The 27,212-nt window shown below is 38.2% G+C and overlaps 1 protein-coding gene across 6 annotated transcripts in view; it reads right to left on the bottom strand.

Moving 5' to 3' along the window:
• The window catches only part of rabgap1l (RAB GTPase activating protein 1-like), a 111,247-nt gene that overhangs the window by 13,759 nt on the left and 70,276 nt on the right, over positions 1-27,212 (bottom strand). For 3 of the 6 annotated variants that reach the window (XM_066646986.1, XM_066646987.1, XM_066646988.1), the window contains exons 14-19: positions 22,779-22,892; positions 20,252-20,326; positions 17,413-17,538; positions 15,130-15,273; positions 13,086-13,127; positions 6,395-6,523 (exon numbers count right to left, since the gene is read on the bottom strand). In XM_066646986.1, the coding sequence (XP_066503083.1) occupies positions 6,395-6,523; positions 13,086-13,127; positions 15,130-15,273; positions 17,413-17,538; positions 20,252-20,326; positions 22,779-22,892 (630 nt within the window). Of the gene's footprint in view, positions 1-730; positions 1,072-6,394; positions 6,524-7,385; positions 7,568-13,085; positions 13,128-15,129; positions 15,274-17,412; positions 17,539-20,251; positions 20,327-22,778; positions 22,893-27,212 lie in introns of those variants that run through there. The other 3 variants (XM_066646989.1, XM_066646991.1, XM_066646990.1) reach the window with 3 other exon arrangements.

The raw sequence follows: 27,212 nt of genomic DNA, 5'->3' as shown, positions 1-27,212 counted from the left end.
ACTGCTACTTTCCTTGTTGGAGAGAATATAGAAGAATGAAAAGCACGACAATCTTCAAAAAACAAATATAACGTGTACACAGTATTTGTCAAGCTACAACTAATGCAAAGAGTAAACATTTATATTCACATCCACATTCACCCATCTGGCAGATGCTTTCATCCAAAATAATTACAAGCCGGGAGAGAATAATTAAAACTTTGACAAGAACAAACTTTAAAACAGGTGCACCACAAATATTTTTCCATGTCAGGGATAGCTTTCTAAGGTCTAAAAGAGGTACCTCTAGTCTAGAGTATGGCAAAAAGCTACATTTACAACATAATACAAAATAAAGGAGAAACAAAGAAACCACATTATTCATGCGTTTTCCAAAACTAAGATACAATTATTAGACTTCGGATTCTCTTTTGATTTATTGTGATCAGGAAATATTGTAAAGAATTACACTGCATTAAACAGAAGGCAATTAGTAGTAATTAAATACAAAAATATAACCCTATCAATGTAGTATCCCAATTCCTCCTGTGAAACCACAACCATAACACTTCTATTAAATCTGTTTATCAGAAGGACAAACCTTGAAAACAGTCATCAGTTATAATTATGAAAAAATATGAAAAAGAGCCACAGTGTTAGCCATGAAGCAGTGAGTACAATATAAGATTACTACAAGTTCAATGAGAAGATTCTTGTCAGATCCTTCTGTAGGATCAATTTGTGTACCTACCGCTGGTTTGGGCCTGGAGTCTGCAACCAGACTTGCAAAGATGTCCTCTTCACTGATCTGGTTGATAACATGGGCATCATAGGCCACCGTAATAGATACTTCCTCCATCATCTTGCCAGTGTGTGTATGTGTGAGTGTATGTGTGTGTATTAAGGGAAGAGAGAGTGAGAGAGACAGAGAGTAAGAGAGAGAGAGCACACGTGTGCCAGGACGATAGAAGTGCAATAGTGTGTGTGTGTGTGAGAGAGGGAGGGGGTAGCGAGAGGGAGGACAGAACAGTTCTCTCTGACAAGCCTGACACTTCCTCCAACAGTAACAGACTCCGCCCCTTAAGGGAGGGACAAGGGGACACACACTTTCACGTGAAGGTGGATGCCTCCTGCCTCTCCCTCTCTTTCTCTCTCTCTACCTCCTCAGGTAGGCAGCCGTCTCTGAAAGTCGAGCAGGAGATCATCTGCCTGTGATATCCTCCAGTAAACACACACAAACGCCCCCTTTCTTTTCCGCTCTCTTTCCAGTCTTAGATAATAGTGCTCTTCCTGGTTCCGTTTACACAGGGCTCACATTCATCTCTCACTCCATGGATAAAGTTCAGTCACAGTGATGACTGATTCCCACCAGAGAGACAGCAAAAGAAACAGTGTTGGATTGGGAGATGGAAAAAAGGAGAGAGAAATGGCAACAATAGGAAGAGTTTAAGAGGGGGAGAGATAGAATGAGGATGAGGGAGAGAGAGAGAGAGAGAAATGGAAAAACAAAAAAGGAGGAGACGGGCAAAAAGGTGACAAGAGCAATGAAGAAAAATAGGAGCAGGAGAACGGGGGAGTCAGAAAGAAGGAAAGATATGGCAGAGTAAATGAAAGAGGAGGGGTTAGAAACAGAAAGAGTAATTAGTGAGATAAGGAGAACGAAATATGAGCAAGAATCAGGGAGGGACAAAGGGAGAAAGTAGCCTCTGTCAGACAGTCTGCAGTGACTCAGTGTTTCTGATTCTGCCTTTCAATACACATGTACACAGACACAAACAGAAAACAAAAGGTTTCCAAAATGTTTTACTCTGTCTTAATCCTCTTCTGATTTCACTGACCAGTAATAGATACCAGTTCAAACAAGCCAGTCATTTAGTCTCCCTTCTTGTGCTTAAACAGCCCCAGTGCTCCACCAAGGACTGATGATGTTACGTGAAGGCTGTATCCTTCTTTTCTTTAGTGTATTTCTCTTTTCCACACAAACATCTCTCCACTTTGACGCTGTAGTACAGAGGCTGTGAAATTCAAATTCTTTTCTTAATCCGGAGTGGAGTCAGATGGCTGCTCGAGCAAGCAAATGCCAGAGAAATTCCTGAGCAGTGTAAGCTGATTAGCCAACAAGATGATCTTTTTTTTTTTTTTTTTTTTTTTTTTAATAAATATGCCCGGAAATTTCAAAGAGAAATGACTGATTCAGTCTGGTCTCAGTTTGAGTGGAAAGGTTCCACTCATGGTTGGAGGGTGGTCTTCTAATAATCTTTGTACAGCCCCTGGGGAGGGACTCTGTGTGTGTGTGTGTGTGTGTGTGTGTGTGTGTGTGTGTGTGTGTGTGTAACCCGTGCAAAAACAGCTCTGATATAAAGATATGGTACAAAACTTCCTGCACATACCACCAAGCGCCCCTTCTCCTGTCTTAGTATCTTACACTTGAGATGCACGTTTACAGGCAAATTACCAACAACTAAAGCACAAAGTGATACGTTCTGACACGAATGCTAAAAAAAGAAACAAACGTGGTAAAAATAGTGTCTGAAAACAAAGCAAAGCTTAATAATAATAAATAAATAAATAAATCAGCACAGTGACACCTCAAGATACGAAGATCAATTAGAGTCTTTCAAACTTTCTCCTGGCTCATCTTCTCCTTTCAGCCAACTACTTACAACCACTCACTTCAGAGAAGCCTAGCACCTTGCAAACCTGCCCTAAATAATGTGATGAAAAAAACGAACGAGTGATTCTGTTCCACAAGAACACACACACACACACACACACACACACACACACACACACACACACACCCATTCAAGTGTACAAGATCACAACAAAGGTAACAGCAACAACAATGCTGAATGTGTTTAATCCAATGTCAGTGGTCAGAGACCATCCTCAACTTCAGGTCCATGGTCCAGTGTTTGCATGTGATCGCTTTCCAATTAGGATTTCAGTTACCTTTTTCATAATAAAAAATACGGTAGTGTAGTTCGCTGGCATTCCTTTCGATTAATGACTGCAAGCCAAAAAACTAACAAAAGAAAGGTGTACACACCTCTGTCACTAATTTGGTTAAGAAAAATGGACACACCCCTTAAGAACACAACGTGTGACAGGGAAAAAAGCAACAGAGGGAGAGGGAGAGAGAGGGAGGGAGAGAGAGAGAGAGAGAGAGAATGAAAAACAGAGAGATAAGGGAAGGAGAGTGTAAAGAGAGACAGACAGAAAAGGAGAGAGCTGTAATAAAAATGTTCACACCCAGGTGCACAATAGAATAAGGAGTGTTAAGTAAGGTGTGGTCATTAGAGTCTTGTGTCACGTGTCAAAGTCTCCGGAGTTTAGTGTGTTCTCCCTGTATCTGCTGCCTAGCCACTGAGTGGAATTGAAGGGTTGTGTCAAGTAGGGCATCAACGAATAGCCATTGCATACTCTACTGTGCAGATCCTCGGCGGGGTTGGTGGGTAATCAAGTGTGAAGCAAATGTGTTGCCAAAACAGCAGCACTATTGTTTTGGGGTACAAATATACATGTAAATGTTCACCAAACTAGAACTTGGAGCAAAGGTTCACTCATTAAATATATTTGCACCGAATGTCTGAGTTATGAAATTGGTAAATGAGTGAGATTTAGCTTGCAAACTTCAACTGACTTCAGTCTAGTATGACTGCAGTTTAAGGAGTTGATGTAGCATTGAGGATCCTAAACATCAGTAGTTTAATTCAATCAAATTCTCACAGCAAATGTTCCAATAACTAGTCAACAAAGCCTTCCCATAAGAGCAGAACCTGTAACTGCAGCAAATGGAGACATTATACCTCTCATTTCAGAAGCAATGTTGAATAAAGTATCAAACCATTTGTGTAACACCAGATGCATAGGAAAGCTGATTTTACACATTAAACTATCTGAGAACGCTGTCTCTAAAATGAGTACATAGTTTATGTCTGCTTATGGGCACCTTGAAGTTTAAAAACAGTTATTTAAAGTATTTCCTGTGCTTTTAAATGTGACACGTAAATAAATTCTGATCTGACTGGCCACCCTTCATTGTGTCAGTCAAAGCTAACACACTCCTTATCACTTTGGCATAAATAGGTGGGAGGGGCACTGAAGTAGACTTAAAAGTGGATTTTATTTAATGTGCAGTTTCGTCAAAGTAATGCTTAAGACCATATTAAATATGAAATAGGAACCTAATATTGAACAGAAAAATTTGGTGACACAAAAGGCACCCCATACTTGAAGCTTCTCTTCTCAGAGAAAGATTGCTGAAATAGTTCAGATCTTTTGAACAGGAATGAATAGGATTACACTGTTAAGGCTGCTCTGAGATAAGCGGACATATTGGCATCTGGGAAAATCTATAAGTCTTTAGAACTCCAAACATTTGCACATCATAGACGTTTAAAAACACACCAATTGTCCACAAATTCTCCATTTTATCAGATTAGAAAGACATTTCCACAAACATAACTGCTGCTAGTGAATGTTGAGCAACACAGAACACAGGAAATCCTGCAGATAGTGACACTGAGAAAATGAGAGAGTGAGTGACAAAGCATCAGAAATAGAGGACTGAAAGGAAAGAGAGAGAGCAAGAGCGAGAGAGAGACAGAGAAAATAGGGTTTTAAATGAGAAAGAATGAGTGGAGGTCAGCTGTATAGAGCTTTGAGCAATGAGAGAATTGGAGATGATTTGGACAGGGAGTAAATTGAGTTAGATGGAAGACTATATTATTCCAAATGAAATTATTTTCCAGAAGCTTGTGCACTAGGTCTAAGGTACCATTATTTTATTTTTGTTAATATCAATGAATCAATAGAAGCCATATCACCCCAATATGCTTCTTGCAGAAAGCAAACTCGTACATTATCGTCAAAAGTTTCATGATGAGCATACCAACAAATGCTTTTAAATACAAACTGATTTTTCGGTTTTGGAGATACTGTATCTTATGTCATGCTAAAATGCTGTGTGAGGCAGTTAGCAAAATTTACAGACAGAGACAAACCAAAAAAATCAACAGGCTGAAATATTTTGTAACATTTATGATGCAATCTTTTAAGACACATCTGATACTGTAATTACCAAAGAATCAGTTAAAGCTGAGTGTATTCAATAGCGAGGTGCATGCAACACCTTTCACAGAAACTTCACTGCACTTTGTGCATTTCTTCACAGCAGCTTGTGCTAGCTCCAGGTAATCAGGGCTTATGAGCAGAAATCTGTTCTCACCCACTGCAAACGTTACAAGCATGACATCAGAAGCAAGCGTCAATATCCTGCTGTTCTTTTACTGTTTCAAAATGACTGTTTCAGTGTTGCAATGGGACAAAAACATTGAAAGGGAAAATCTGCATTTGGACAGTATTACTAGGCTTAGCTGGAAAACACTTCAAATAAACAAGCCGCCAAATGGCACCAACAATTTTTTGGTTATTATATATTTAAAAGTAGAAGCTTCATAAAAATAAACTGTAATCAGTAGTCGCTGGTGTCATGACGTTAGCTGCATAATTTTAAGATTATACTTTTATTAACAGTCAACAGGGTTTTTTTTTTTAAACCTTTGACAGCGCTGCACATTTAGAAAAACTTTTAAAGTTAACATGCTGATTAGAATTACTTATACTACATTAATCCACTTTTGTAGTCTAACCATCAGTAATAATCCAGGCTGAAGCCAAGTTGTCCATGCTTAGTAAGCTGATATTGTAGGATCTTTGGTTGTTTCAAAAGCAACATTTTCAGCATCAGGATATTCTTCATCCTACACACCTTAATTCCAACCTTAATCTGCCACAGTTTCTCAATCAAATGTCTTCATAAGCATTTAATTAATAGCATTTACATGTTAGATCCTTCATAAGCATTTAAATATTAGAGCCAGGTGTATAACTGATGGTTTGAATTATAGTGCATAGAGAGATAGGGCTCTGTTTAACAATAAGCTTTGTTCAAGCAGACTTGTAACAAGCAAGACGATATATTATAAAACGTAATTAAAGGCAGAGGATTAGTTCAGTGCATTTACAAAATTTCATCCATCAGGGTTGCAATTCCGAATGACATTTTCCCAATGTGTCAAACAGTGCTGGTGCACTTTATTATTCTATTCAAGTCTAAGTCTACCAGCCCAAGCAGCACTAATCCCAGCAAATGATTTTAGTCATGGAGGCCATTCAGAACGCTGCTAATCTACACTCACATCTGAGATCTTGATAGCATGGGCTGAATAGTAAATTATGAGACCCACAAGTACATGACTCAGAAAACATTGCATAAAAGTGGCTGAAAAATAAGCACCTAAAGGACCACAGGCTTTGTAACTTAAGATAAGGAGGTCAGTGACCTTGGGTTACTTGCTGTTAGCAGCAATAAGCAGAACATTTTTATGGTCAGTTAGAATCTGATGCTTACCTTAATGTTGCAGGCTTGCTCCATGAGTTTCCGAGCGTTTTCTGCAGACCTGTAACGTTTAGGGAGTTGGACACGGAAAAACTTCAGAGCGCCCTCAAAGTCTGCCTGGAGCAGGTCTTCCTTAGATGTCTGTGTTCAGACAGAAAGAACAGCATTTATTTATCTGAGTCAAACCAAAGTTACACATAAATAATAAATCAGCTAATTTGTTTTACTGGACAACTGCTCAGATTATATTTTGCCTTTGGAATTTCAGTTTATTAATTTAGTTTATTAATAATTTGTTTACAGACTGAATGAACACATTTTGCATGTCCAGTAAAAAAGTTTGACCAAATTACATCATAAGAAAAAACTAAAGTTTAGCACCACCATATGGAGATTATGTGCATTTCAGCAAAGCATTTTTACTTAACAGCAAAATATTATGTCTACGAAAGTGTTTCAAAGTTCTTAAAACTAGAATCCTACTGGAGATCCACCTTACCACAAAATGTACATGCATATGTCATTTAACATACTTAATGCAGAATTTATCTAGGCCTCAACGATGAGCAGTGTTAGATCTTCAAATGCTGAGCTGAACATGTTATAGCAGCCCTATAGAAAACATGTCCATCTCTGGTCCTCTAGATTTGCATTCCTACAGTTTAGTTCCAGGTCTAATCTAAAACAACTAAATAAATTAATCAAGGCCCCAAAAGCCTTTGGATGTCAGAGCCAGATTTCTTGGAGCATAAGCATGCAGAGATAAACTGTTCAACCTGATGAATCAGTTACAAATTAATCAGTTGGTAATAATGCATAATTATGTTTTTACAAAGGTCTGTTAACATTCAATTAAGATCATTTTGAAGTTCGGCCATTTTAAAACACTGATTACATGTATATCCACTTTATGCCATAAACAAAACATTCCAAGACCAGAGCTGCTTGCCCCAATTCTGTAGCCATGGATACTCAAAAACCTTCAGCATTAGCCATCCCTCACCGCCAGCAGCCGAGGTACAAAGAGTCGGTGGCCCATGCCCAGTAGGGTCATGACCCTCTCAGTGTAGTCTGAGCCTTGTGCTGCCCTCTCCTCCCCTGCTGATCCTCCCTCTTCCAGTGCCCGCACTGCTGGAGGAATAGGTGACAGTGGCGGAGACAAGGGCAGCTCCCTATCTGAGAATGGCAGCTCCCCCTCTGGGGTGAGAAGTGGTGGGCTCTCCTGAGTATCCCCAGATTTCCCATCTTCATCCTCCCAGGGAGGCTCCAGGGCAGGCTTAATTTCAGCCACGATGAAGTCTAGAGATGACACGTAATTTCTTGAAAATGGCAGATTTCAATGTTCACACACTTGAGATGAAGCAAAGACAATAGGGGTCACATAGGCATGCTGAGACTAGGATGGGTGCACTCCATGTGATGGAAAAAAAAAGTCTTAATTAGCAAGTCATGGCCAGACCACGCCTACTGTCAGTCTTCTGACCACATTGTAACAGATAAACTCACATCTAAGCAATCGACTTCCATCAGTCTCTGATAGTCCTGTTCAACATAATGATGGACTAAAGCTTCAGCATCAGAAGCCACTTCCTAGTATAAAGGCCACCTCCTTTTTCCAATGTTCAGATGTTCAGTGTAGCAATCTGTTGCCTGGCAACAGACACTGGGACAGGCGCGTGGTTGCGGTGATACAGCTGAGTGGCAACACGTCTTCCATGCTTGCCTCCTCTTCAGAATGTGACAGCTTTAAATTGATCCATGAGCTTCAGCGAGAGCTACGAGCTTCATGCATAAGGAAATTAACCAGGCTTAAGTAGAATAGGTGGGGAAGATGTCAAAAAATAAAACCATAAAGCAAGTCCATGACAAATGTAGTAAGTAGACGCTTCTTCACTTCGCTGGAGTGCCGGATTCAAGATTGAGAGCAAGAAATAACAGGCTGGGATTGGAACATTTATGCACGGTAGGATAAAGCTAACAGACGAAGTTCAGAAGCCTGTCAGAGATGACATGAAAGGGCGAAGACCTTGTCCTGATTTCACAGCTCATCAAGCAATGACTGCTGGGAAAGGAAAGTGAAACACACATGGAGGTGCAAGGGGTCCAGCTTGGTCGTTCCACTCCTAATCCCAAGTCCATGAGTGTAAGATCACTTCCAGGATCCAGCATCTAGCAGCCAGCCTCTACTCCTATCCAGCTGCAATTACTTACAGTGGACCGAACCACTGGTTAAACGGGATTTTAAAAAAAGAAAAAAAATGTCCATTCAAAACCACAAAAAGTGGGATGTAGGCCTGGTCTAGACTGGCTGGATGTCCCTGCTGATTCTCATCAGCCGGTGGGAATCAAGGCCTGGTTCATGTTCGGCTGCGATGCCCGCCCTGCTCCATTTTGCAGCTCAGAAAAGATGGTGTAGAAAGCTGACGAGCATTGGAGAAAACAGAGCGTGTGTGACAGAGAGAGAGAGAGAGAGAGAGGGAGAGAGTGAGAAAGAGAGCAAGAACGGAAACACTGTCGATGCTAGAAAAGGCTATGGGCTGGTGGAGGGGAGGAGGAGGAAGAGGAGGAGGAAGAGGCGAGGAGAGGAGGGGCCTCGGGACGACTCCACAAGCGGACTGGCTCGGAAAGTGGACAGTAGACATGACTGAGAAATGTGTTATTGCTAATGCTAAATGCTAGCGGATGCTGTATTACTGAAGATGGGTACACGGGTTGGAGAGGGCATGTGAAAAAACAGAGCATGCAGGAGAGAGGGGTAGTGAGAGAAGGAGGGGGGTGGCGAGTTGCCTCCAGGGAGAATGCCGTAATAACTAGCCAATGAGAATGAGGCAGTGCAACCCCCTAGATCACCCCTCCTCTTTCTCACTCCCTCCCTCATCCTCACTTGGATTCTCACTTTATCACCCATGCCCTCAATATGTCTAGCTGATATTGCACATTTGCCTTTTCAACATCAATAAATTCAAATAAGGGAAAAAAGATCAACCCAGGCTCCTGTATTTTCAAGACTATAACATAAATCACATTGAGGCTGCACACATCAAAAAGGTACAAGACAAAGGACCATGAAATCACAATTAGTTTGCTCTACCATTATGTCAATTTATGTCAAATATTTTAGATTTGTAAAACCCTTGTTAACAGAGTAGTTCACAATAACAGTCTGAGAAAACAGATTCACCAGCAGACTGTTTCACTGAAAAGTAGAGGGCATTCTGTGTGTTGTGTGGTGTGTAGTAATTAGTGAGGAACAACAGGGGAATCCATTTCTCAACAGGAAATAATGTAATAACAGTGTTTGTGTGTGTTCAACATACAATTCTAGTGATTAACAGCCCCTGAGCATTTCTCTCTACACTGCTTTGTAGATAAACCAAACATCATATTGACACTGAGAACAGGTGTGGAATTAAAACAGGGGAAGGGTTAATGAAATAAATTTGGGGGGAAAAAAACCCAGCTCTTATAAGAAATTGCCATGTTGCAACTATAAAACATGGATTGCTACATTCTAAGAGCAATTTAAACCAAAAGGAAATGCTTTCAGCACAGAATAACTGGTGGAATCTTTGATAAAGGTTCTGCTCTCTATTGTCAATTAAAGGCAAAGTTCATGATTGTAATCAAAAACACTTTTTCTAAAATTCAGATGATGTTTCCTCAACATTTGCTAGCTCTCCAATCTGTTTGCCTGCTCAAGTGGTCTAACGTGTTTACAAAGCCAGCATCAGTAAATGAGTAAAAAACCAAACCGTCTTGGTCTGGTATGCTAGTCTTTCACTCTCTGGAATTATTTTTAGACAATAGAGAGAACTCCTGGTGTTGAAAAGCATGAACTGAGATGAGGATATTGCTCTATTGCTGCTCCATAGGTGGGTAACATTGACTAATTTTTGCTGTTTCGGACCACTTAAGATGGAAATGTCTCCAAATTCAGAAGACGGCTACAAGTGCTATAAAACTAAACACTACAAGTTACAAATGAGTTTCTTTGGTAAATCAAAGAATGAATAAAACAAACAAGTTAAACTTCAGCCATTAGCAAAAAACAGTCGTTTTGTTTTTTCCTCAAACGCACCGTTCCACCTTAAATAGCAAAGACCTTAGAACTGCGTTTCCCCACAATTGTAGACATTCCCGTTAAGCCCACACAAGCTACTTCTCTCATGTAAATAGGTTGTTACTGAATATTTGCTGGGCGGCATGGTGGCACAGCAGGTAGGGGCAGCATGGTGGCGCAGCAGATAGTGTCGCAGTCACACAGCTCCAGGAACCTGGAGGTTGTGGATTCGATTCCTGCTCTGGGTGACTGTCTGTGAGGAGTTGGTGTCCCCGTGTCCGCGTGGGTTTCCTCCGGGTGCTCTGGTTTTCCCACAGTCCAAAAACACACGTTTGTAGGTGGATTGGCGACTCAACATTGTCCGTAGGTGTGAGTGAATGTGTGTGTCTGTGTTGCCCTGTGAAGGACTGGCGCCCCCTCCAGGGCGTATTCCTGCCTTGCACCCAATGATTCCAGGTAGGCTCTGGACCCACCACGAACCTGAACTGGATAAGCGGTTACAGATAATGAATGAATGAATATGTGCTGATGAGAAAGTATTATTAATCAGCATGGATTTAACCCTTTAAATTTCCCCACATAAAAATCTTAACACATGCTACTATACAGCAATAAGACTTATACATTTATACGCATTTGCCAAATTGTGGAAGACAAGCAAAAGCACTGAAGAAATTGTGAATCTCCTAATGAAACTCCTAAGGTGATATCGTTAGTAAAGCTTTATTTGTAATCATCTCAACACTAATGGGTTTACTGGGGTAATGACCCAGAATTGCATATTTCAGCTACAAGACAATAAACCCACAACATTCACTCATATATCAGTACTGTCCAGGCTACTTCATCTGGTGCCTCTTTGCTGCAGTGCTTCTCTGAAAGCACACTGTAACTTCTAACGGAAATGTCCAAGACACCAATTACAAATATAGAGGAAATAAGAAAAAACTAGACCGAAAAAAAAAAGAAAATGTACAAAATGTAACAAACTACACAAATTAAATAAACCTTAGAAAAATTTTGCCATGTTTAGCTCATCCCATTCTTGCTGAAGGTACGGGAATAGTTTCTGCGTTATAAACAACTTGTTAATAATTCCAAGGATGTTCTATATACAAGACTTTAACTTAAAATAATTGTATTGTACGAATAAATGTATTTGTAAATAATGTTATATTATCAGCATTACAATTACAGATCTCTGAAGCTGTGTTGCCTTTCTGTAGTCAAAATCATGCTCATATTTGGAACACTAAGTTTATAAATAATAAACACCTTTTTCAGAAATTGCGATTAATGAAATGTGTAAATATTTGTGTTTAAACAATGCAGAATTGCTAAATATAGTAGATAGCAACATTGCTTAGAGAGGAGTTTAATTTACTAAATATTTCCAGAGAAATGTCAAAAGCCCAGTCAATAACAGCTTTTTGAAATTTAGAATTTTGCTAATGCAAACACTACAAGTGAGTGTTATATTGCTGCACTGAATGATTATAAATAATCTTAATGCTGCTGTGCCCTTCCCAAACAGCAGAGGGAGACACAAGTTCAGTGTTTCAACATCAGCACCATAAATCACTGCCACCCTCGTTATAATGGAATAAAACTCATGATCTGAGAGTTGAGAGAAAGCCATAGAACACTTATGCATCAGCATGCCATGTACACAGACACCTCTTTTCACCAAATCAGTCAAGAGAACCCCCCCCCCCCCGAAATAAACAGTAGGGCTATTCCATATGAAAATCAACACAACACCATCATCCGCAAAATCAGAATAATAGTCTTGATCTCAAAGTAAATAGAATCCCAATCTGAGAGGCCAATAGGGCACTAAAAAGCATAGAGATTCTGGATCAGACTGCCATATGCAGAAATGCTTCTTTTTACTGAATGAGTCAAGACACAGAGCAATTACTGTGTTCCAGAAATAAGAGAGCGAGGATATTTTATATGGAAAATGCACTATGCCATCCTCAGAAGCTCTTTGAATTGCTAGTCACTGCATAGCTCTGTCGAGGTCACTTTGACAAAAAGCCACGCTTACTCACCAAAGCACTTCGGTCGCTCAGCAACCATGAGACCAAAGAGATTTCTTTTGACTCTTTTTTGAAAGCTAGAAAAATAAACCCACTCTCATCTTCTGTCAAAAGTGCTGAGAATGTTAAGACTGTTTGCACCAAGCTCTTTTCTTTCACAAGACAAATGAGAGGAACAACCTTGTATTTGGCATTTTATATATGTAGAACAAAAAATATGTTCCTCTTGGGCTAGAAAGGAACACCCCATCAACTTAGTGCCCTAATAATAATAGACATGCTTTAGAAACAAGGAAAAAAAAACATCCATGATCATCACTTTTTGATGCATGTTTGCCATAAACAACTATAAATTTAAATCTTCCTGATCCATATTAATATTTGCACACTAGCACATCTAATTCTGTCCCCCAATATCCCCCACTCCCACCCCTGAAAAAGACAATACTAAATTTTGCAGTTTGGTGCCCTTTGATGGCTAGATCTTTAATGTAAAATATGTTGACACCCTGAAAACATTTTGAGCTCCAGTACGTGAAGATTTTTTCACACTGAGCCTTTCTATAATGCTGCGTTCCAAAAGAACTGAGTGCTGCATTACCTTCAGAAGAGCCAGTGCCACATTGAAGATGATGTTCAAACCCTGCAGAAAGATGAAGGGAGATGTATGAAAAAACATGGCAAATGTAATAAAACAGAAAAAATATTTTCCTTCAGACAAATATGTTTAATTTAAGTGATTACAAAATCTCCTCATTCTTTGACTCGTGGATCACAGTAAAATATAATGGAGGCTGAATTTATGAAGGATTATCCAGTTGGGCTTGAATATTTAAATCCAGATTTGAGCACTGACATCAGTATCGATGGTTATCATTATCATATTGATCAGCCTGGTATCATATCTTACCCTAAGTTTGAGGAGTCTGAACCTGATGCCTATATTGAGATACTAATGATGGACATATAATTCTGATCCAAAGCACTTAAGCTGCTTGACTTCATTTCATGGTTTTCTATGGAGACAAATGCTGTGTAGTCCAGGACTAGGCTTAATCCCTGTCTGGGAAACCACTTCTGTTTATTTGAGATGTTTGCTTAAAAGAGATGTGATGAATTTCTCAACATAATATGCAAATGAAGGTGACTGTACAAAGAATTTGCACAGCCAGAAATAGCTCAGCAATACAATGAGAGCGAAAGTGGCAAGCATGGATGGCAGCAAGAAGGGAAGCAAGTATCTCTGTAATTCACAGACACAAAGAAACAGAGTGATGGGCAGGTGGGCGTGCACTCCTAAAGTGACGGACAAGAGTTGTGATGGATGGGTGGTGTGTTTGTCTGTGTGCGTGTGCCTGTGTGTATGCCTGTGTATGTGTAGGTGTGTGAGGGCATGTGTATGTGTGTGGGGGGAGCAGGTGGTATCACAGTAGAGCAGAGATTCAGTGCTGAAGTCAGCTCTGCATGGGAACACCCGTCTCAAGCATCGCTCAGACATCCCGTTCACATGGCAACACAGTGCTAAAAATATCCTCCCCACTCTATTAATAACGCAGATGGAAAGCGCTGTTAAACCTGCCTCTAGATGGTGCTATGACTCTGGGCAGAAACTGTGGGGGAATTTTGTGTGTGTGTGTGTGTGTGTGTGTGTGTGTGTGTATACTCTGCAGCGAATGATCGAGAGCCGAGTATTCCCTCACCACACCTATGACAAAACACTCTGACTTGAAAAGTAATAAAGGCCAGATGGTCAAAGGCCATCTTTTATATATTTACTCATCAGTCAAAAAAACTATTATAGAAAAAAAAATGCGTCATCAAAAAGCCTCAAAAACGAAATGTGCATAGTGCATGTGCAACTTTCAAATCAAACGTATTAATAAAATTATGGTTTATGTATGTATGGACTGCAAATTTTCTACAAAAGATATACACATTTATACATAAAAAGAAAATGATCAGTATACAAATATAGACTGTAATTAAGTAATTTATGGATAGATAGATATATGGAAGGAAGAAAGAATGGTAGGATGGACAGATAGATATGGATAGATGGAAGGAAAAAATGCATGGAGTGATGGATGAAAAAAACATGAAGAAAGAAAGAAGAATGAAAAAGAAAGAAAGAGAAGATATGTAAGCAAAAGAATAAAAAGAAAGTTGCCCTCAACCAGATAAAACCGATTCATATCAAGCTGCTCTGTGACTAAAACTGGGGAAACTTTTAATTGTCCTGCCTCAGGGTACAACTGAATGGTAAATAAAAGAGCAAAAATATAAAAAGCTCTCAGAGGAACAAAAAAGCAAAGGCACATCTTCTGGAACATACAAACCCGAGTCAGAGAATATAAAAGCTTTGTTGATTCTCCATTAGATTTTTGGATTCAAAGCATTTCAGTTCTGTCCTACAGAATCAACCAACCCCAGAGTCTGACTAACAACTTAAAAAACAGCATACCAGTTTGACAGTGTTTGCAACAAGAAAGATGATTAAAAATGATTAAATGTCTAGAAATAAAATGGATGGCCCTTAAATGCAATATCTCACAGATGCTTGTGTTTAATCTTTGCTCTTTCTTTAAAATGAATGTCACAAGTAAATCATTAACTGATTAATGAAGTTAAAGGAAGTGCGTAAGGACCTCATAGAGCAGCAGGTCAGTGATGTGGAAGACCATGCACAGCGGGAACTTGGCTGTGAAGAGTGTGAGGAACCACTGTGAAGCGTACATATGGGCCTCCAAATTCACATCCTGAAAATGAGACCACAAATCTGGAAGCTGCTCCTGTTGAGACCAGAAAGAAAAAAAAAAAAACAGTTAAAGATGTGCTCTTTCAGACATGGCTGTTTTTGACTTCACCACAAGGTATTTTTATTTCACATTATCACACATTTCCGAGTGATACCATATATCAGGGAGGGTCAGGGAGAGCTAGCTGAGAATCTTCTCTCAATGGTAGTTGGGAGTGGAGGAAGACAGAAGGTGAAACTTAACAGCAGTAGAAAATGTTTTGAGCTATATTACATTACTGTAAAAACATTATTATATCATTGAGGCATGGTGGTACAACAGGTGGCATCTCGATCACAGCTCACTGCCTGTGAGGAGTGTGGTCTCATTTTCAGGAGACCAGTGTTATCTCCAAAATAGTAACTTTACAGGGAAAAAAAATTCTAAATTGTCAATGGAAATCAATGTGAAAATATTATTTTTGAGATAAGTTAGGAGCATTTCTACTGATCCATTCATCATGACACTTCCAAACAAGGTGAAGGACAGCTGCTGTGTTTAAATGATGTCAATTAAAATAGACAAAATGACAAATGCATATTTTTCTTTGGACAGCAACAATATCATTATAATAATGTACTTCTCAGCAATTTTGGACAATTTCTAGTAATTTCTAACCCTAACCCAAAAACACACAGTCTACTGGCGATCCAGTAACAAATATGCTGTGACATATTTACATTAAATGAAACACCCTTAACACACCAGACTCGGAAACTGTCAACCTGTCATTAATTGTAAACCTTTAATACAAAACATATAATATACTTTATAATAAGTATGTTTGTCTTGATTTTTCACCTCTGCACTAGCCCCTATGGGAGTGAATTACATTAAGGTAGTGCTAAGTTACAAGGTTTCAATGTAACTGTGTCAATTATATTTTGAGCAATAGGTACAAGATTAAATCAATAGAATAACCTGAAAGCTACCTTAATAAGCCTTTCAAAATGCACTCTTCCCACAAGCAGTCAATGAGTGAGGAATGAGCAAGAATCTTCTTCACTTTGCCTGATTACACTGTTTGATCAAGGACAGAGAATGTGGAATAGAAAAGATGAGAAACAGCAGAGCTGCTTAAATTGGAGACCATCTAACAAGGGAATTTCTCCAAAATGCCTGTTGAAGTCCAGGATGGCATCCACCACCTGTGTTTTTGTTTTTGTGGACCAATCGATGCTAACACTCTAGTCGTGGGGGAGCTTATCAATGCTAACTGTATTGGGTTGAGTGCTAAAACAGGAATGGTTTTGCCCTAACTGCATTTCAGCATCAAATTAAAACCTATTTTGGAGTGGAGTAGGTCTAATAGCTTAGAGGAGGGTGGCCGGTATAAATAAACTTGAGTGATCAAACGCAACATTGTGGCTGGTTAATGGAGCATTCAATTACTCTGTGAAAGTTTACTTCTTTTTCTTTTTTATTCTGAATTTTTCAAATTTGTAGAAATGCTAAAATTTAGCAATAGCAAAATAAATTATTTGTATATCACAAACTGTTTGTCCAATATGTGCACACAAACACTGTCTACCACTAGCAAATATTACTAGCAACTTGTAAACACAAGTTTTTACATTGAGCGTAACATTTGCTGATTCCACTCTGGCCATTTATGACCCAAAGGCCAGCAGCCAACCACAGCTTTGCCTCATGCGGGCATGTGAATGTAAACAGAAGGGAAGGCTGCATACCTCGGCAACCATGCTAAAGGGGCTAACAATGCTTTGTGCCAACCGCCAGGTTGCATTGCTCAAAAACAAATGCTAGTGGATTGAGTGTGTGTTTGTGAAGAATTATTATTATTATCTTTTATTATTATTTTAAATTCTGTGCCTGTCATTTTTATATCTGAATTTCATTTTTATTCTTCAAAAAGTATAATAATTTCATGATTACTCAAATAAAAAAGGTAACTCAAGTTAAAAAAAAAACTGATTAAAGTTCACCTTTTTAAAAACTGCACCAAAGGTTTAGTTGTGTTTTCTTCTTTGAAGTTTCATACAGATATTTTTGTGTTTTTTTACAATGACGTTTTCAGTACTAAATGTAAGTTTTGAAATATGTGTAAAGCATTAATAAACAAATGAGTTTTCAAATACCAAATGACAGTGAAAACCTTAACGTTGCATTAACCTGTATCAGACGTTCCAACTGGTAGAACTTGCAGTGCAGATCTTCAAAATTGTTCTTGTAGAGGTCCCTGAGTCCATAGTCATACATAATCTTCACCAACACACAGAAGGCCTGCTCCTCTGGCATCTATAAAAACACACGACATTTCATTCAGCATTCAAAACTTGAGTGAAAAATGGACAGTACTCCTTCTAAGATTTTAAAACATCATCAGCCAGTACATGCACTTTAACAATGTCAATGAGCACATTTTAATCAGCAGAATTTTAAATATGTATTCAAATATCAGAACCTGTTAAATGTTTAGAAGTTATGGAATATTAATTTTATTCCTATAAGTTGTGAATGTTCCTTTTGTTCTGTAAAGGAAGTGTATGGGTATCTATCAGCTACTCAGACAGGACGGAGTTTCTAAGTGGTGTTTCACAGATAAGTGCAGCTGTGTGAGAGGTTCAGTGGAGATGCTGAGTGATATAGAAGTGATATGAAATGAATGAGAGAGAGAGAGAGAGAGAGAGAGAGAGAGAGAGAAACAGTGACTGAGTGGACGAATTGAAAGAACTGAGCAAGAAAGAGTTCCAGAAATAGAGTGAGAGAAAGCAACAGAAAAAAATGGCCTAGCAAGAGAGAGTGAGAGCGAAAGAAGAAACTGAGAGAGCACACAATTCAGAGAGAGAATAGAATGAATAAGAAAGACTGAGTATGCAAACAAAAGTGAAAGGAAGAGATAGAGAGAAATACACCGATATGTTTTTTAAAGGGCTAGTGTTGCATGAGGAGAAGATTGAGCAAATGAAGAGAGACTTGTGTGAGCTGGAGGCTTAAGAGAAAAATGAGGGGAGAGAGAGAAAGAATGTGTAAGATGGATATCACATTGTGTGTGAGTTAAGTGTCATAACATGGTGAGTGAGTGGCTTTGCCAGGAGCCAAATGGAAAGCTTCTATCTTTTTGGTAGGTGTGGACCTGTGTGTGGGGGTGTGTTAGAGGGAGGGTGGTAGAGAAAGAGGCTAAGGTGGGTATTAAATCACGGAGACAGCGTGTGTGTCCAGGACTGAATGGGCTCCTGCAGGTAGACAGTCCAAGTCATTAATATTCCTGACACCTCCTGGGCTTCCTGGGCAAGGCCAAGTGCTAACAGAGCTATACGGCATAATGAAACCTCCACAAATGCCCGCTTCCACTGTAAGACTCAGCCTAAGCTCCTTTTGGAGGTGAAACGTTCATGAAGTATTAAATGTTTGACATAATAATTCAAATTCATTCAAGAAAGCCTGCTTAGTCTTCAGGTAACAGTGGTGTCAATATATACACTAAATTGGCTCCCTTACTAATCCTCAAACCCCTTTTCTCTCTCCTTATCTATCCTTTTAACCTTCTCTCATCCAAACTTTTTACTTTCCTTTTAAATACCATTCATTTAACACCACTTTGCTTTACTTTATTTTTATCTTTCTACCTTAGTTCCACTCTCCACTATTCGCCTTTCTCTCTGTATTAAGCCCCTAGATATTAATTAAACTGAAGACACATTCTAATTAACTAAGCTGACGGTGGTTTCTCACATTCTAGCTTCTTAGTAGTATATGGCAGTGAGCAACACATTATTATTAATATTGCACCTGATTTTTGGAAGTGCTAACCCTCCTATAGGTTTTAAGATACTGACATTGTTCCAACCCTGGAAATGATGTCTGTCCTGATCTGGAAGAGCGTGCATTTATACAGCTTTTGGAAAGTGCAATAATATTCGCACAGTAAGAAGGGTTTTCTTTTATGTTTTGTTTATTTATCCAAAGCATTCCCATAATAATGCAATGAAATTTTTCTGTAAACTTTTAACCAATAATTAAACTTGCTCTAATTTAATACATTTTAAAGCTATGCCCAACGAAATTCACATGGTCAGACATGACATTTTTCAGACTCATTGCACTCCTCTCTTGTTTACACCCTTTTTTACTCCCAATTAAAAAAACTCCTTCCTTCATTATTCCCAATGGAAATCTGCTACAGTGGGTGAGGTCATCACGCTCTCAGTGTAAAGTGTCTAAATTCCACTTTTCAGCAACATTTTCTTCTAAAATCCTCATATCTCCATTGAGAATCACCTGTAAATTTGAAATTTTTTCACAACAGTTTTTGGGTTATGAGCATTTATTTGGCACTATAAAATTTACAAATTTTTTGCATGTGACGGTAGGCATTTACAAATTGTTTTTATGTATTTACACTGCTATAAAACAATCAAGTTTTGCTTAATCTACACAGATTTTGCAGCAAATTGACAGTGTCCTTACCTGTCATTGTAATGATACTAGCTATAATGTCTTTACTGAGTTGAGTTGGGAAATAATTTCAGAGTTTTGGACGTTTGTTCCTGATTTCCCCATTAACTATTAGTCCTCATACGAATTTAATGTTACTCCTCCTTGACGTTTTAAGCTAGAGACAATTTACTCATTGATTCTGTGTATGGTTTTCATAGATAAGTATGATTTAACCACAGGAAATGACTGGCTGAATGCATGACACGTACAAATTTAAATCCCACAAATCAAGTGGTACATCTCTCAAACAGTACACAAACACACAAATTTACAGCCACTTTGGATACAGCATTTTCTACTCTTAAAAGTGTTTAAAGCTGGAAGCACCAAACTTGATGCTGCAGTTACATACTGGTGACTAAATTCAACAACTTCATTTCAATTAGTTATTAGTAATGTAAGAAAACAGATACGCTATGATAACTATTACTAATCGATTCTGTACAACAAAGTGATCAGATTGTGAAAACTCCAAGACCCTAACAGTGTAAGGGATTAAAAAAATACTCACATGTAACAGTAATACTGCAGCTAGGAATGACTGTCCTTGGCAATATCCAATCTCCTCATCATACACAGAGTAAGCCTGTAGAAAACAAGGGTGTAATCATTATAAATCACAAGGTGTACTAATTTGGTAAGGCACTTTGAGTGTAGATGTCTATAATATACGGCAGGCTCTGAGAGTCACGAAAGGGCCTTTGTGAGCAATTCAGGGCTTTTTCAATAGCATTAACAATCAGTTTATCAAGAGCTTCTAACAGCTTCTTTTAAAGCTGATTTAATACTAGCAAATCGGGGCGGCACGGTGGCGCAGCAGGTAGTGTCGCAGTCACACAGCTCCAGGGGCCTGGAGGTTGTGGGTTCGATTCCCGCTCCGGGTGACTGTCTGTGAGGAGTTGGTGTGTTCTCCCCGTGTCCGCGTGGGTTTCCTCCGGGTACTCCGGTTTCCTCCCACAGTCCAAAAACACACGTTGCAGGTGGATTGGCGACTCGAAAGTGTCCGTAGGTGTGAATGTGTGTGTGTCTGTGTTGCCCTGTGAAGGACTGGCGTCCCCTCCAGGGTGTATTCCCGCCTTGCGCCCAATGATTCCAGGTAGGCTCTGGACCCCCCGCGACCCTAAATTGGATAAGCGGTTACAGATAATGGATGGATGGATAATACTAGCAAATCTAGAATTCTCTTGATCTCTTCTTTTCTTGATTCATAGATGTGCCACACGTAATTGCAGTACTTAATATTTTTGGTTATACATTGTTGCTTTTTTCTTGAAGTATTGCACTTTTAATATATTAACCATATATTAAGTTAACATACAATATTTGCAATGACAGGATTTCAATTATGGACTTCACTAATGAAAAACAATATTCTATATCAAGCTGGTTCCAGCTTTTTCAAACAGCAGTTAACAAATCATCTTTGCAAGATGGAGTCTTGTCATTGCCAAAATGACATTACTTAAATTTTTACCATTTTTTTTAAAAATCAAATTAAGGTCAGGGATATGCAATTGTGTTGATATGTGTCTAATACATTTTTTTTCACACTCTGCTCTGTGGCAAAGTGCATTATCAACCTAAAACTGACTTCATTTTCACCAAACCACAGAATGAAGAAATACAAATGTCAAAGTACCACAAGGATCAAGCAACAAACTTTCTCACTTAGAGAAAAAAAGAACAAAATAAAGATCAAAAACTATTTTCATGTTCAACATATTTACTGATACTCATTTCTCTGTGCCCGTTGTGTTCGTTTTGCTCAGTTTAGCCTTTCTTTTGCACTCTCAAATAAATGCCGTCCAGAGGTATGACTGAAGAAACTCAGATGAGGGGGTGGAAAAAACTCTGAAGTACCTTCACTCCAAGTAAGATGCAGCACAAAAAGAAGAATGACTCATTTTATCCCTAGTTTCAGACTTAGGCAGATCACAAAAACTGACTGGGTTGTTTTATTTCACAGTTTGTGGGTTGACAGAAGCTCCAGATCTCCAATTTATTTAGCTAATGCCCTAAAAATGTATAATATAATTCCTTTAATGCAGTACCTGATATTTTATCTTTAAAGATTAGTAATGCCTTTTAATCACTGCACCACACACAATGAAAACTGGTTATTTTATAATCATTGCTTAAAACACTGTTTTGTCCTTTTATTTATGAATATGTTAATCTATTGTAGATCATTTTTGTCTTTTACTTAGGCATATGTTAGTTACATACCTCTATTTTTACTGGAGAAAAGGCTGCAACAATCAATAAATTTCTGGCTCCACTGAGAAATAACTTATTTGCACGGGATCTGAGATTTCAATTGATACTGCAAGCTTTGCTGAATCACCATCTACAATGAGTTCAGTGAGTAATCCTCTAGTTGCCTGCTACACCTAATAAACCAATGTTTGTTTTCTCAAAAAAGGGGTTCATCCTTGGCTGTTCAAATGGCTTTTGGCTGTTTTCAAATATTCTGTTATCTATATAAATATTACGGAATTTATCAAACACTTTTGTAGCTTTCACATTCACATAATTTCTGTTACTCTGTACCTTTTGGTCACTGTCTCTAAGACTAAAAAGAACCAAAATGAAGAACTGAAACTAGTGTTGATTGATGAAAATGATCCAGTAAGTGTGGGCAATAAGTTGTTATTATTGAAATAAATTCTCACAATATGCATGACTGAACATACATGAACATTGTCTGAATGGGTATTTTGAAATAGACATGCAAACAACAAAAACAAATAATGTATATAAGTTGCACAAATTTCTTTTTAACATGAACCTGACTGGATGTCAATAGTTTGATTATTTTCTCTTGTAGTTCAGGTACATTCTCACAAACTTCCATTATAAGTGCAACACTGACTATATATATATATATATATATATATATATAAATCCCTGTACACTCAATTTTATGGGTCAAAATTCAAAAGTTTAAAATCAATTTTTAAATGCATCATGACAAGGTCTTAAAATTAGGTTATGTTTTTTTTTGTCCTTTCTTGGGTACAGCCAAAAATACTGCTCACCTTACAGATCTTGTATAGGGAGTCTTGTCCATCACCATCCGAATCTTTGAAGTAGTCATGAGCAGGGAAGGTGCGATGGATATCTCTGGTGATGACTCCCTCCTGAGCAGAGTCCTGGAAGCCACAAAACAAGAGAGAGACAACTGTAACTTAGTTGCCTTTAGTTCTTTTTCATTCTACAACTGCATAAAACACTGACTGAAAAAGCACTCTTTAGTAGGTTAAATAATGGGTGAGGACAATGCTATGCTGGGATTAACAACAGTTTCACACTTGTAAAAACAAAACTTATTTCCACAAAAGTTGGGACACTTCCTAAAACTGCAATAAAAACCGAAATCTATAATTTGTTAATTGATTTGAAGATTTATTTAACAGACAATTGGAAAAAGAAAATATTTAGTTCTTAAAGAAAAATTTAATTCTATTTTTTACATATAAAAAAAATTATGCTATGCAACACTCTGGACATTGATGCCTCTCCATGCCATCACAGTTGCTGGTTTTAGCACTTTTCAGTGGTCTTTTTCATCTTTGGTGTGCAGAAGCTAAAGACGTTTGTTTTCCCAAAAGATGAAGTCGTCTGAACACAAAACACTTTTGCACTGTCTTTGGATCCATGTTAGATTACTTAGGGCCCAGAGAACTCTCAGGTGCAGAACTCGCACACAAAACAAATATGCTTCCTCTTTGCATAATAGTTTGAGGTTGCATTACTTGATGCAGTTGTAAATTGTGTTAAGCAGCTGTTCAGTAGCAGTTTATACCCTTGCCCATTAAGAAATTATGAACTGCAGATGATAAAAGACCTAAATAAGCTTTGCATTCTTATTTAGCTTTTTTTTTTCCTTCAGGAATTACATTTTTAAGTTGATTAAGTTTGCAGAACACACTCAGGTAAATATCATTTCTAATATAATTTCTTTGTACATTTGTCCAAATCACAGATTCTTGTATTTATTAAGTTTTATTTTATAACCTTTCTGGAAGATTTTTGTAAAATTACATGTAGATATAAAAAGAATTACACATATTATACAGAAACACTATGTAACACTAATTTCAGGCCAGGCTTGCTTATATACATATGAATGATTTACCAAAGTATTTGATCCAAATTTTTTATTTAAAATTTATACAATGAAGTTGCAACTGAAAATATTTGTGTAATTTAACTTTTTTTTTTTTTTTTTTAGATCATTACAGAAGTCAGATGATGGACAATAAGTTCTGTATCAGAAATTCCACTACTGTCTATCCAAAATATGTTAGATGGTGATCCAACACTCCAGAGAACACAGTTTTAGTGCTCTATAGTCTGATGCAGAGAGCCTTTATATCCCTTTAGATGATAATAATCATTGTGCATGGATATTAAAGTATGGAGATCTGTAGACACAGCAGCAGTAAAAAAAAAAAAAAAAAAAGAAAAGAATAGCAGAGTGTTTGTTCAACTTTATTTAAGCAGATATTAAAATCACCTGATTGTGGTATATATGTAAATACCCAGTACTAATATTCAGCAAGATATAACTTCTGACTTCAAAAAATTATTTTAAAAATTAAAACAATAACAATAAAAAACACAGCCCTGAACTGATTCCACAAACGGATCAAAAATCGCAACCCATTTAATGCACTCATATTTTAAAAAACCACCATTCCAACATGCAGCAGTTTGTTTTGGTGGTACTGACAGCTGAATGGGGCAGGGTGAAATGTCTTTTGTCAACAAAGTGAAAAAGACGTAGAGGAAGAGAATAAACCTTTCTCAAGTGTTTACTCAGACTCATGGAGAGAGAAACATGGTGGAACATTGTTTTTCACTTTGCTGTGCATTACACAGATCAGTGATAGAGAAGAGTTCAGTTTCACTGGCTTCACTACCTTCACCTCTGAAATAACAGCTGGCCTGTCAAGAGGCTCTCATATAGGCAAAGTTGTCTTGTCGATAATAACTCGTAGTAGAGTTATTAGTAGAGTTTATACTTTCAGGCATTCAACAAATCTACTTTCTGCAGTCTGATAACACAATGAGAGTGGCTGTTAAAACAATACAGGGCATAAAGGAAATGGAATTCTGTCTTTATTTTACATTACTTTACATTTTTTCAGTGTAATATAAAAGGGTAATCCACTCAGGGAGGCTAATGCTATAAAATTTGACTGAATAATGAAAACATTCACAACTTTTCAGTTTCCAAAATTCGTAAAAATCAAAACTAGGAATACTTTATAATCACTAGGATGGATTCGTTCATTCATTCTTTTGGCTTTTTCAACTACGATCCTGATCAGTGCTGCAGTTGGTCAGAAGCCTACCCACAATCATTGGGCACTACACACGAACACATCCTGGACAGAGTGCCATTCCATCACAGGTCATCACACACTCAATAATTCACTCATTCACACATGTACGTGTGCAGCCAATAAACTAAAAATATGATTTTGGACTGCAAGAGGAAACTGGATCAACTGAACAAAACTTAAAACAAACTTCATCACTGACAATTAACTTATTCAGAGTCATGATTGGTCTACAGCCTACACAAAATCATTGGGCCAGAAGGGACCATATAAATGCACGAGATGCTATATATCTATCTTTTTAAGGATTCTCTGGTTTTAATCTAAGTATATCTAATCAAAAACTACTGGCCAATTCCTTGTTGGCACATACTGCACCTGAGAAGAGTAAAGAAAATAAAACTTCAGGAGCTCAAGTAATAGTATATTAAACAAAAAAACACACATTTAAGCATTGGATACAAAATAAACATCAGACTAGGTCCCAGCATATCTGAAATATGAACTAAGAACACCTGACTTTCTTTTACTGTCATAGGACACATTTGTCTGTTTTAGCAGACCGCAAATATATATACATGAATATCTTTCACTTGTCCATGCACTCAATGCATATACTGAAAATGCACACCCAATACGGCATACTGCAGATTTAAAATACAGGATTAACATGCTGACCGTGACGAACAGGCCTTCTTCAATATGGAAAAAAAAAGGTAAAAGTAAATGTGTCATTGTAGAAGCAGCCAGTCATGAAATGAGTCAAAAGGAGATAGCGTTTGAAGAACACGAAGATGATTTTCTAAAGCCTGGTGGTTCTGGGTGCTTGGGACCAATTCAAGTGAGCTCCTCGAGAGAGTCTATTCTGCTCCAAAATGCTTCCAGGAGTAGGGCTGGCCAGAACGAGCTCTGGAAAGCACAGATTGCAGAGCTACAGATAAAGGACCTCAGCTCTGACAGATGCACTTCAAACACACGCGCGCACGCACACAAACACTGAGCATGATAGATGCACGCCTGCCACAAGCCATTTGTTACTTAGCATAAGAGTGTACTGGAACCAAAGCCTTGGAATGAATGACGGTCAACTGCATGTAATTGAGTCAAAGAGAAATGAATGTAAAAGGCATCCATCCACACAACCTTTTATTTTAAACTCTGGGAACAAGAAAATTATTTGCTAAAATAAGCTTTAAAAGAGACATATAATACCTCTTTTTAAACAAGTTACAATAGGTCTATGGGCTACACAAAACATGTTCATGAAGTTCTTGCACAATATCACTCTCAAAAGAGATCTCACCAGCTCTATTCTTGCCAGTTTCAATCCCTTTCAGAATGAGCAATTTAAGGGCTCTGTCACTTTTAGACAAATAAGCTGTTGCTGGTCACGCCCCCCACCCATCCCATGTTTACGCTGAGCATTTAATGTGGAATTGAAATTTCGATGATCTCAACTTATCACTTGGGTGGTATGAAATAGTAAGCAATTTTAGACTGTACGGGTGTGTTTGGGGACGTTTAAACAAGTACTGGACAGTATAAAAACATCAGTGTATGCTCACTTTTCAGCTTCAAAGTCTGGTTCATAACACTGCGAGGTTTTTAAGGTCACGGAGAGCAGCTGCGCTGTGCACGCCACCTCAAAATATATTCCTGTGGCTATGTACGTAGACTATTATTTATTAACAGTCCAACCTCGAGAAGAACAGTCACAGGTTTACCTCACTGCTGTTCCTGCAGCTCAGTGTTGTGGAGTCTTTTTTTTCCCTCTTTTCATTTCCTGAAGCATAGTGCCTCTTCATCTTCTGATTATACATGAACTCTCCCTAACTTGGGACAAGGGGGCCTTCATTAATTTACGGAGCCATACCCAACATGCGTAGTGAGTGTATAGAGTGGTCCAGCTCTGCCTGTACAAACACCGTCACAAATGCCAGGGTGGTTTTATGCAAATTGTGTGAAGTTACAATAAGGAAGCCATCCAAACAGCTCGTAAAAGCATATGATTCCTGACACAAAAATCTTTCAGCTGATTCACAGAAATGTTTGAGTGTTTATAGGAGCAGTAAAGACCCAACTAGAAATAAAATAGCACGCAAATTGCGAGATTTGCATATGTCC

This window comes from Hoplias malabaricus, chromosome 16 (genome assembly GCF_029633855.1).
Source record: "Hoplias malabaricus isolate fHopMal1 chromosome 16, fHopMal1.hap1, whole genome shotgun sequence".
Classification (NCBI taxonomy): domain Eukaryota; kingdom Metazoa; phylum Chordata; class Actinopteri; order Characiformes; family Erythrinidae; genus Hoplias; species Hoplias malabaricus.
Note: the sequence above shows the minus strand (reverse complement) of the source record. Positions and strands in the feature narration are given on the sequence as shown.